Source organism: Nanorana parkeri, unplaced genomic scaffold, assembly GCF_000935625.1.
Source record: "Nanorana parkeri isolate BGI_ZX_2015 unplaced genomic scaffold, ASM93562v1 scaffold2909, whole genome shotgun sequence".
NCBI lineage: Eukaryota > Metazoa > Chordata > Amphibia > Anura > Dicroglossidae > Nanorana > Nanorana parkeri.
This window is the reverse complement of record NW_017309177.1, coordinates 75,165-88,141: the sequence shown is the minus strand read 5'-3', so window position 1 is coordinate 88,141 and position 12,977 is coordinate 75,165. Positions and strand designations below refer to the sequence as shown.

The following is a 12,977-nucleotide window of genomic DNA, read 5'->3' as shown; positions in this document are numbered from 1 at the left end:
GGGGGACGGACCCAGGGGGGGGGGGGAGGGGAGGGGAGGAGGCTGCAGACTGTTTACATGTGATCTCGGCGGCATCGCCGAGTTCACATGTAAACAAACAATCGGCTTCCTCACTCTACATTTAGCCCTGCTTGTGCAAAGCAGGACTAAATGTAGAGAGGGCAACTTACCGCCCGACGGGCGGAACTTCCCCACAAAGACACCGCTGCCGCCCCTCTGCGCTAAAAAGCCCACAATGTGGGGTTCTGCTGTTGCGCGCCTGCTAGGGGGCGCGCACGGAAGTACATTTACGTGACCCCGCCGGGAAGGATCCACCGTCCGCCTGTAATTTTACGATGGGTGGACGGCAGGGGGGTTAAACACTCCTATCTACACTGGTGTTCAGCCTGAAGCTGACAGAAAAATCCAGCATAATAAATGCATGTGTTGGTGTGTAATTTTGAACAGTGTTCAGAGGTGTGTTCTGTCCCTGCTATATGTTGCCCTGTGTACAGCTTGACATGGCAGGTAAACCCGCTATTCTGCAATAAGCCAGACCGAGTGATATCTAGATGCTTTATTAACAATCAGCATAAAAAACATGTAAATATAGCGTCGGCTTACAAATACAAAGCAAAATAAGTCCATCCATACTTTATGCTGCCTACAGGGAATTTGGGCGCTTTCCTCCATACACATGCTTAGGTTGGTAGTGTATTCTTTCTCCTCTGTTCTAAAATAGAACTTGAATTCCCAGAATGCTCTTGTTTCCTTCTCTTTGAGCAGCCTGTGTGTGTTGTAAAGTAGCCATCACTCCAAGCTCTCTCCTGTGATGGAATACTACTCTCAATACAAATTAGTAAACTAAACCTGAGATTATAGTCCATCACAGAAGTGAGCTTGGAGCAGTGGCTACTTTACAACACACACAGGGACCTCAATGTATTTTTAAGGTTTAACTCCTGAGCTTAGTGTCACTTTAACATGCAGCATATGAGCATTAAAACAAACCCCTCAATGACCTCTGTAGCTGAAGGAACTGTAAATTCATCCTGAAAGTTCACAGCAGAAATACTGAAGTCCTTCATGTCATTCTCTTGGCACCATTCTCTCAGAGAAAACAAAGTTATACACATACAGCACCATGATACTGTATATTATATACTGTATGCTTGAGAAGAATGTCATGAAACATCCAGAATGTTGGATTGAACATGGAAGCAGTACCAGCACTCTGATAAGTCACTGGGGTTGATTTAACCAGTTGACATCCGCGGTGTTAAACCTCCTTCCCATCCAGGCCATTTTTCAGTATTCAGCGCTGCGGTACTTTAACTGATCGCGAAACCTCAAAAAACGATAATACCCAAAATTGGCCCTGATTTGCTCATCAGTTTAGTGTTATCAGTGATTGATGGCCCTAAAATGATTGCTCTCACTGCGACGTTCGCGGCGATATGTAACATGTGTAGCGCAATTGTAATTTTTGCGCGCTGGGGCACCGGACGCGTATTTACGTTTATAGGCGCGTAAAAGCATAGCAGAGATCTGCTTTATCAGCTTCTTCTCTCTCCAGATGACTGACAGGTGAATGCGGAAGTGATGTAACACACATCACTTCTGCATTCACAGCCCGGACGGGGATCAGCAAGGAGCTGATCTCCCGTCCTCCTCCTCCTGCCGCCCTCAGAGGTTCCGTCCGTTTACTACGGGCGGACGGCAAGAGGTTAATAAAGGAGGTAAGACTGCTCAGTTAGCAAATGTTCACTGTGCATAGTGAATAAGGTGAAGCTATGGTCACTTTAATTGACCAATCATGAAGTCCTGTTTTTAAATATCTCTTGCATATGAGTGTGCATTCAAAGGGAACACAGACTGGCCTAATTTGCTGACTAAACAACCTTGCAAAGTGAAGGCTCTACTGCATTAGTAAATCTAATCTATCTGTGCTCACTCTTCTCTCTTCGTCTGTTAGCATGTTCCCTGTCGGCACATCTCTCTTCCAGTATGTGCACTGCTGTGTAAGAGATGACACAAGACTTGTACCAATACAGATTCTGCTACCTATGCTATTTGTATAAAAAATGTGTCTAATGTATTATTTTTAAATTAATGCACAGTAGCTTTAACTGATTTTTTTCATGTGCATGTATTAAACTTAAGACAAAACTGAGGTGTCATATAATACATAACAAAAAGGTATTCAGTGTGTTACATTTAATTTTTTGTAAAACAGCTAAAGCCTGAGTAGAAAAGCCTGTCCTCTGCCAGCAGCTGCAAAGTGGAGCCATTGCTTTTCATGTGGAAGCAGTGGTCTCTCTCCAGAGGTCCAGCACACTCCTACTGAACTGGAAGCTGGGTAGGTCTGGTAAATCAACTAGAGAAATCTAATTTATTTGAGTTTTAGATACATACAGGATGTGATAAGCATTTTTGTTGCTTTATATTATGTACTTTCTCCATCACTTCAATGGTGTTTATTATATCCTATGCTTATGGTAAGATGTACAGTAAATATACATACGGTGCTAATAACACATGTATAAACATAAATACAGACTTAAACAGGAAACAAAAGCTATAGTAAACTGAACCTCATTCTAGGTACAATAGGATGTTCAGCCTTTTATAGCTTCCAGCCCATCATGCAAATTTCATCTCTGCTTCCTGTCTCATCCTGCCAGGTAGAAAAGTGAGCTCTTGGTGTCCTCTCAGAACACACAGATCATCTAAAACCAATAAGACATCATGTTTCTGTTCTCTTGTCTTTTGTGTCTGTCTTCATTTCTTGGTAAGTCTGGGAACAAACAAAAAAGCAGTAATCAGTTCTGATGCGATAATCCTATTTAGGATGATGTTTTTTCTTGGTTACAGGAGTCATGTCACAAACACTTACTCAGTCCTCATCAGAAATAAAAAAGCCTGGAGAGAGTGTGAAGATGTCCTGTGTAGGATCTGGATATACATTCAGCAACTACTATATAAGCTGGGTTCAACAAGTCCCAGGGAGAGGACTGACATGGATTGGGAGGATTGATCCTGCTGATGGAGATACAGATTATTCATCTTCACACCAGGGAAGATTCACAATAACATCTGATAAGTCCATAAACACAGCATATCTACAAATAGACAATCTGAAAGTGGAAGACACGGCCACATATTACTGTGCTAGATACACAGTGATCCAAGGATGGCTCCTGTCATACAAAAACATCCATCTGTAATGATTTCCTATTACCACCTGGCTGTAGTATATCCTCAGTAATATTTCAGTATATCGAGTATACACAAAATACAGAGTGTTGTTTCTTCCATCTAATATATAAAGCCATTCCCTAGTGACCATTCATTTACCTTTCATGACTAGAATAACAACAAATTTACTTCCGGTACATTCATTCTAGTGTAAAGAAGAGCGCAAAGAATGTGATGTCAAGGACAGTTAATGAAAATTATGCGGAAATTAAAGGATGGAATCTTTTCCAGATTGTGTACGGTAATCTATTAGTATATCACAGTTTACAATCAAACGTTTTGTGCATTTTTACATTTCCCGTTTTCAAGTGTCCCAGAAACTCACAGGCTGTAGCACTTTCCCATAAAAATACAAATTCCAGGGAGTGTTGGAAGAAAACTGAATATAATCGCTAACACCAACACTTTAACACCATCCCGTGCACTAAAATATTTAAACAAAATATGAAAAAATAATAATATGTGAACAATTAATAACAGTGTAATCTCTATTAAAAAATAATTCTACATGTACATAATAGTTGCATTTTCAATTGAATTTGCATAAACCACTTGAAGCATCCATTGGGGTCTATTCACTAAGCTGCCGAGTGAATGACCGACCTGAAGCTGAACACTTCGGCTATTCACTTCAGGCTGGTACGGCTGATTTCAGCCGTACATCGGCTGAAATCAGCCGTACATCGGCTTGCTTCATGTGGCATCGGCTTGCTTCATGTGGCTTTGGGTCGGCCGAACATGCTCAGCATGTTCGGCTGACCCGAAGTGCAGAAGGAGTTCGACTCAGCCGACCCAACATCTGGATCGGCTGAGCCGAACCTCCGGCAGGCTTCTCACTGCTGTTCGGGCTATTCTTAAAGATGCCGAACAGCAGTGAGTGAATAGCCGAATGCCACCGAGCGGCATTTGGCTCGGCTGTTCTGCTGGGTCCCTCAGGGGGACCGAGCAGAACAGATAAAGAGTGAAAAAAGTTTAAAAAAGTAAATAGAAAACGATTGTGCGGAGCTAGCAGTGACAGCTAGCTCCGCCCAATAGTTTCCTATTGTCTGGCGGCCCTGCTGCAAAAAAAAAAAAACTCTCCCGGGCGCTCTGCGAGTCTCCCGCTCCCGGCTGCCCAGGAGAGAAACACTGCAGTGTCTTTTTTTTTCTTTATTGTGACACGAGCGATGTCGGACTAGAAAACATTTTTCCCATTGAAAAGCATTGGTACATTACTATTGGCTATTTCGATTTGCAATAGCCAATAGTAAACTAGCATTGTACCCGCCCTCTGCTGATGGACCTGATGGGGAACTGCAGCGGAGGGCGGCTACAATGCTGGTTTACTATTGGCTATTGCAAATTGAAATAGCCAATAGTAATGTCCCAATGCATTTCAATGGGGAAAAAACATTTATTTTTATTTTTTCTATTCTGACATCGCTCCGTGTCAGAATAAAGAAAAAAAAGACACGGCATTGTTTATCTCCTTGGCGGCCGGGAGCAGGAGACTCCCGGGGCGCCAGGGAGATTTGCTGTTTGGAGATCAGTGTCCCAGCAGGTAACCAGGGACGCTGATCTCTCTGCAAGTGGCCAGAGCCAGCCGTAAGATCACGGCTGGCTCTGCCCAGCTGTCAGAAGCAGGCTGTCGGCCGGCCGCTCGGCCAGCTTCGGCTTTCAGCACGGCTCAGCCGAGCCGATGCATATGCGTTCGGCTTGACTGAGCCGCTCGGCCATGATCGGGAGCTGTACGGGCTATTGTGAATCCGAAGCTACGGCCAGATCCTTTGGCAGCTTCGTGAATAGGCCCCATTGTGTTAACCTACTTCAACTGCTTTTTTATTATTTGTTCATTGCAAATGGCTGAACGTTTGTAAATATTGCCAATAAACCTGATTTGCAATGGGGGATGAATAATTTTGATTGCAACAGTATATATATTTTGGGGATGCAGAAGTCATTAAAAGTTGAATTTTCAGCTGAATGTGGGGAAACTACTTGAAACATTAATTGTGTTGACCTATTTCAATTGCTTTTGGTTTATTTTATTCATTGCAAACAGCTAAAAGTCTGTAAATTTTTCCAATAAACCTGATTTGGATCTGAGATTTAGAAGCATTTACCTTATAGTAGGACACCTCGCTAAAAGTATTCAACATTGACGAAACCGAAGCCAGGGAAGACACAGGATTTGTAAGCAATAGGAGCACATCATCCGCAAAGAGATTTATGGTGTGGTCGTTTTTCCCGAACTTGAACCCGGTTATAAGAGGGTGGGATCGGATGGATTCGGCTAAGGGTTCTATGGCAAGATCAAATATTAAAGGGGATAGGGGACACCCCTGCCTAGTCCCGTTTGTAATAGAGAAGGGTGCGGAAAATGCGTCCATAGTAAAGACCCTGGCTGAGGGGTTGGAGTAGAGGGCTAAGATGGCCGATTGTATCCACCCACTAAAGCCAAACTTATGGAGCACTTGATGAAGGTAGCCCCAGTGGATGCGGTCAAACGCCTTTTCAGCGTCTAATGCTAAGAGAAGTTGAAGAGCCGCGGGAGAGAATCAGCGGTGCCAATTAAGCCAGCAATAGAGGAAGCGAGGCGGCAGCACATGGAGCAGAGCCGCATAAGCCGATGCTTCCTCTATAGCGCCGACTCCTGTCACAGGTGGAGTGATACCAAATGCACTCCACCTGTGAGGAATCGATAGTGAAAGTGCGCTTTGCTTTTTCTGGTTACTAAATTGTTCTTGGAAAGGTACGGCACCCCTGATTGCCCTGACCACCATATTCTTAACTTTGCCATTTTGGATTATTTAATTTGGACTTGCATTAACTTTGGATTGTTATACATTAAAAACAAATAAAAATAAGGCCTACCCCGAAAATAAGACCTAGTGTGTTTTTTTTTGAGCCACAAAAAATATAAGACAGTGTCTTATTTTCGGGGAAACACAGAATATACACGGTATATATATATATTGTGGCAACAGGCAGAAAAAAATATCTGAGTCTAGCCAGGATGGCAGAGTTGTATGCCTAGATTCAGATATAGTATTGAAGTTCTTCCTCTAGGGGTAAGTGCTGAGAGGGCTGGAGGCTTGGAGGTAACAAGCCCAGCAGAAGCTAGCTGGCTTGTTAGGGCCTCTACAAGAACACTCAGAGGGTTATTCACAAAGCTGCCAAAGGCAGCCGTGTGAATAACCGACCCAAAGTGAAGCATTCGGCTCAGCTATTCTGCTCGGTACCTCTGTACCGTAGAAAAAAACCAGAAAATGATTGGGCGGAGCTAGCAGTGACAGCTAGATCCACCCAACTGTTTTCTTTTGGCCGGGACCAGCTCAGCTGTCATTACAATGAGAGCTTGGCGGAGCCAGCGGTGATATCAAAGCCGGCTCTGCTAAGCTCTCATTGTAATGACAGAACTTAGTAGAGCCGGCTTTCATATCACCACCTGCTTCTCTAAGCTCTCATGACAGTTCAGCATCCCCTTGTTACCAGGTAACCAGGGGATACGGAACTGTCATTTCACACTGCCATTACACACTGATATCAGATCACAGCATTAGCATTAGCTCCCTGTTATCTGCTGATTCCCCTGCTATGTTTTTTTTTTTCTATTATGTGGACAGCTGCCGCAGACTGCCGTCAGAGTAAAGAAATGTAAAAAAAACAACAAATAGCATAGGATTGAATAGCTAGGCTGCTATTGTCCATTTCAAATTGGAAAAGCCATTAGTAGGCTGGTTATTGCACCCGCCTACTGCTGCTGTCAATCATTTTTTTTTTTTTAAATGGGATCAAATAAAATAAATTTAAAAATAGTAAAAACACTTTTAAGTTCCCCGCCCTTGCAAGAGCGCTCGTATTAATGTAAACACGTGTTGAGTGCGCTTACGTACTAAAATGACAATCGCGCTACACATGTTAGGTATTGCCTCACGTGCCAGAGTGAGAGCAATAATTCTAGGGCCAATAATCATGGACATCTCTAAACTGATAACCTGCAGGGGATTTTAAAGCGTCGCCTATGGACAATTTGAGGTACCTTATTTTGTTGTTGTTTCACAGATGCACACAATTTTTAACCTGAGCATGTTGGGTATCTATTTATTCATCATAACTTCACCTTTTCTTTTTACAAAAAAAATTATATTGTGTTTTGGGGCACTAAAATTAACTTAAGTGCATTTGGCAGGTGGGAATCAAATTGCAGGTACTGGTCTGTATGTGTTGGTTTTCGGTAGACCTCTATTTCCAGCCTCCTTCCCTCTTCTACTGTTACTAAACAATCCAAGAAAGCCAGTTTGTTGTTTTGCATATCTTCCTGTGTAAACTTGAGGTTATGATCCACTGAGTTGTTGTGGTCAGTGAATGCCTGTAACTCTTGTTTGTGAATCTTAACCCAAGTGTCATCCACATATCTAAACCAATGACTGGGTGTAATTCCCTGGAAGGTGGTCAGGGCCTTTCTTTCTACTTCCTCCATGTACAGGTTCGCCACAATAAGTTTCTCTTTGTTCTGCAATGTCCCCGTTTCCTCCTCCTGCCTCCAAATTAGTTTCTCCCCAGCAATGTGTGCAAAAAGCACAAAAGTTTCCTTGGCATAGAATGGGTTAAAGTAATTGTGCCAGTAAGGTTAGGAGGAAAGAGGGACAGAGGAATTTGGTTTCTAAAAACGGACAGTCATCCTAAAGGGACAGTAGAATATTCAGCCAAATGCCCCCCATGTAAACCTGCACTATATATGTATGTGCTGACACTGCGTTCATGTTTCCCAGCCAGGCACCTTTCATCTGGGAGGGTGCTAAACACAAAGAAAGAGATGGCATTTTCACTTTGGTGCAGAATACAGTTTTGCATGCACTGCTGGTATCTGAGCGCTAATGTGAAGGAGATTCCTCTTTACTGCTTTAACTATTTGTATTTACAAACAGTTTTTTTAAACCTTTTCAATCCTAGCTAATCTCAAGTAACTGGCAGAAGAATGCTAGCACTCAAATATCTTTTGAAACTAAGTATCCCATTTAACATATTTCAGTGTTTTGGTCATATGTAGTAATTATCAAGACTCAAAATGGGTGCTGACTCCATTGGGCAAGTTACCATTTCCTAATTATAATAAAAAATAAAAACCCCAGTGGTGATTAAATACCCCCAAAATAAAGCCCCATCTGTCCCCAAAAAATGGTATAAAATTCATTTCAGTACAGCGTTGCATGACGGAATAAACGTCAGTCAAAGGACTGCAGCGCTGAACACTGAAAAACGGCCTGGCCAGGAAGGGGGTCTAAACACCTGGTCTTGAAGTGGTTAAGGAATTCAGATTTCTTTGGGAAAAAAAAGAAGAAACATTTTGGAAATCCTTTAACAAAAAAACAAGTGCAGCTATTTTCAAATCTCCCAAAGCCTCACAATAGCAGCAGTGATTAGCTCACATTAGGAAGACACTGGTTTAGTTATTCAGATATATTATTCTATCCCCAAATCACTCCATGCAAAAGAAGTACGCACCTCCAATTTGAGAGCCACAGAAAAGCTACAGCAAAACATGATGGAGGTTCTGGAGAGATTTGCAGTTTTCTGTGTTATGTCTGTCCTTATTATTAGCTGACTAAAACTTTGGTAATGCTATAGCCTTGATGATCAGCATGACAGGCCAACAGACTATCCATATAAAAATAACCACTGTGTGTTAATCATTGCCCGTGTAACAGTAGATGGCAGCAAATCTCTAAAAATAAAAAGCGTAAAGAAAGGAAAGTCACAAAATTCAGTAATAAATATGTAAAGAGCTATGTATCCTTGACCATTCATTTATTTTTAAATCCATTACTTTATATCTGATTACTATATTAACATCTATTAATCTACTGGCATTTTTCTTTTTTACATTTTAACATTTTCTGAAACAGTTGTCAGACATCTCTGATGCTATAGGCACTTTTAAAGTGCATTTCACTATAGAAACCTCCTTTTTAAATAAACTTTTTGTGCATCTTTCAGTACTCACCTTCCCCCAAGAATTACATGCTGTACTATAATTACTGCCTATAATTAAACAATTAGATAGAACACAAGAGAATGTAACAATGAAAGGGTAGATCTGGGTAAAATATGACTATCCATACTGCAGCAAGTGTTAAACAATGCCAATGCTCACTGTCAGCTGGCCATTGTCAGTACCAGTGGAAGAGAGCATACTGCATACTGGAGCATACTGCAGCATAGGTCAATGTAGGTCAAAAGTAAGGAAACATTAGGTCAGGAAGAAAGACGGGAGTTCAAGCAGGACCAACAATAATGGGCAACCAGAGTGTGGAATGAACGATCCTAAAATGGAACATAAGCCAATCAATGACAAAAGATAGGCTTGTTTAAATATGACCTCGATATTCATGACATGCTAAAATAGAGTACTGGTCCATGTGCCAGAAGGAAGAAAGGGGATCTAGAGTGCAGGATAACCCCAGTAAATAGGCAGAGAGCGCAGCTGCAACAGAATTGGCATCTCCCAGTTATAGTCTGGTGAGTAACTAAAGAGGGTAGCCCAATAACAAATTGGACCGTCCTCCAAAAACATCAGGACTATACTAATTTCACCTTCCTCACCATTTGCCCTAGGAAGGTGGACATTGTAACAACAATGTTTCTCATTAAATAACTAAAGTAATTAAACAGTATCTGCCAGTACACAAAAAGGCTTTATGGAAGCTTATACTCAACTTTCCAACAAGTGTTGTGTTAAATTATTCCAAGTGTTGTGTTAAATTATTCCTATCTTATAGAGCTCCAGGTGTTGGTGCTATCTGACACTTCCAGGTGTATACTGATAGCATATCCCCCACTGGGCGCTGTCATTCCTCACACCAACCCCTACATCATTAGGAAGTCAGTAGTGACATAAGGGGTCAGTGGGAGGACACACCTGCAAGTTTCGGATAACAGCAGCACCTGGACCACTTCTAGGGAAGGGGGACTGAACACACCAACTGAAATTTGTGTATATATTTTTTTTAGGGATCATTTACACCAAGGTGCTGTAATAATTTACACATTACTGCAACATATGGGAGCATGCATTATGTGTATTGGTGAGCTGCAGCCCCATTTATTCTGAAAGACACCCCAATGCACTTTTCCATTGCACCTGCATTTCAGTGCAACACACGGCAACGCACTGCCGTATGGTATGCAGAGCACTACTGAAAATTCTGTTTGAACAATTTTTGGTTCATTGTGGTGTGTTTCAGCCCATTAAAATGAATGGGCTGCCCTAACACAATGCACGTTACCACACGGTGCAAAGTGAGTTGACACACATTCATTTGACACACTGGAGCAGACCATGCTGGTGTGACTGGGCTACTACAAGAGCCCTTTATTTTATTGTTTTTACGTTGGCAACAAGATCACTTTACGTATTACAGTGTGAGAAAAAGTGCTTGATAATTTCTGGTACTCTAATGAATTTCTATAAGGCCCCATTCACACCTAGGCGTATTGTAATATGCACGTCTGTCTACCGCGATTCGCGGTAAAAAAAGTTGCGCGACCGTCGCGTGATTCCGAAGGCTACTTGGCTGTATCCCAATGGAAAACGCCCTACAAAACGGCCCAAAGTAGTACCTGGACCTTTTCAGGCGTGGGCCGTTTTGTAGGGCGTTAGGGACGGGCGGAAATACGGCAAGGTGGGAACGAGGCCATTGACTACAATGCAATTTATATTTTTGACCGTTTTGTAGAGTGTTCGTCGAGCGTAGAACGCGCTACAAAACGGTCAGGTGTGAACGAGGGCTAAATGTCTTTCATTTTTTGGCTCAAATGGCTGATAACAAATATGTTCAGGAGCTTTACACTCACAACTTTAACCTGCAGTGGTGTTTTCAGTAAATGGAGACCTAGTACCAGAGAAAAACTCTTCTCGTTTAAAGGAGAACTATGGGGTCAGTGTTTTTCCCCATAGTTCTCCTTAGGGTAACGGGAGGACACAAACTTTGGTCCTCCCGTTACCCTAAGCTCAGTATACCGCGAGCTACAGCTCGCGGTATACTGAGACGCCAGAGCGGATCCCGACTTGGACGTTGGGATCCGCCCAGCTGCGTGAGTGACTGCTGGCTCTGCCTATCTAGAGGCAGAGCCAGCTGTACCCGCCCCCTCCCCCGTCCATTCCGCCAGTCAGCGCTGGCAGATCGGAGCAGGGAGAGGGGAATCCAGCCTCTCCCCCTGTCATGGCAGAGAGCCGTGACAGGTTCGAGAGGTGAGCGAACGCCGGTATGTGTTCGCTCACTTCCCAATCTACTGAGCCGACCTGTGGCAGTCTCATTGTCACAGGTCGGCTAGAACTATGAGGTGAGTGGAAATCACTCATCTCATAGTTCTCCTTTTAAGTTTTTATTTTTTGTAAAAAATTAAGACGAATTTGGGGTGCTTTGTTTCATGTTTGTTTGCTTTACAAAGTGTCTTATTTTTGTATCATGACGACATTGCCTTTCTATAAAGTAATTTGAAAAGTATAAATCCTCACCAAGAATTTCCAAAAAAACTAAAGTGAGTGCCAACATTCCTCTCATAGTCCCTCCTGCTTTGTGCATTAGCTCACATTGATCATTAATATAACTTTCCTTTTATAAGTTCTACTGAAATACAACTGTAAATCTGAACTCACTTTAAATGACAGTGGATGTTGCCATTGATAAATATGTATTTTGGAATACAAATGCAAATTTACTATTCAAATATGACCTCTCTCGTCTGAATATAATTTCCTCCTTGGAGTTTTACTTGACATACTTGACATCTCCCAGGCTTTTGTACACACACCATTATGGACCTTTTATTAACATGGGCTTGCATCTTCATTTTTGTTCCAGGTAATCCCATTTGTGTAGACATTTTATAATGTCTACATTTAATGATTTATGTAGCTTATGTTTTTCAAAATGTAAATGCCAGTTAAACTGACACATCTGTATTTTCTGTTTTAGGCATCCAGTCTGCTCCCATGCTCACACCAACGGAATCAAAGTTGTTAAAAAAAAACAAATGAGTCTTTCAAATTAACTTGCAGAGGATCTGGATTTGACTTCAGTCAAGCTGGGATGCACTGGATTCGTCAGGCACAGGGGAAAGCTCTTGAATGGATAGGAGTGATTTGGTTTGATGCCAGTAAAACAGTGTATGCCAAATCTTTAGAAGGACGTATAGAAATAACAAGGAACAACAATGACAATGAGGTTTTTTTAGAACTGGAGAATCTGGTTTCGGATGATACAGCCAAATATTTTTGTGCTAGAGACACATTGACAAGAACAGCGTAATTGTCTTACAATATCCTGAAACCATCACAGTGATAAACTGACAGTAACCAGGAAGACAGATGTTTTTTTTATAGCATGAACACTTCCATTCAAACAGAATATAAAACAGAGGTTTGCAAAATGATTGTTCACTTAGCTTAGTAAATGAGGTGCAGCTGTGTTTACTTTGAATACTCAACCATGTGCAGGATTTTGGCTTAAACATGACTGGATGTTAGAATCAGGATACAGTGTCACCTTATCCTTTAAGGCTGGCCATACACTGGTTAGAATTGTAGCTAATTCATAAATTGAGGCACCCTGCCAGTTTGGCAAGTAGATTACCCTTGTCAAAGAAGCTAGGCTGAAAATATTCAGAATGGTAGTGACTGCAGCCAATCAGCTGTAGTCACTGTTCATGTATTTTGACAGCAGCAGACACCAGCTGTCAGAGTACAATAGCTTCAA

At 42.1% G+C, this 12,977-nt stretch overlaps 1 gene segment (V, D, J or C); it reads left to right on the top strand.

Moving 5' to 3' along the window:
- The first annotated feature begins 2,625 nt into the window (after positions 1 to 2,625).
- LOC108802513 lies at positions 2,626 to 3,206 on the top strand. The segment is given in 2 exon segments: positions 2,626 to 2,770; positions 2,854 to 3,206. Coding segments are annotated over 2 exon segments (396 nt in total).
- Positions 3,207 to 12,977: the final 9,771 nt, after the last annotated feature.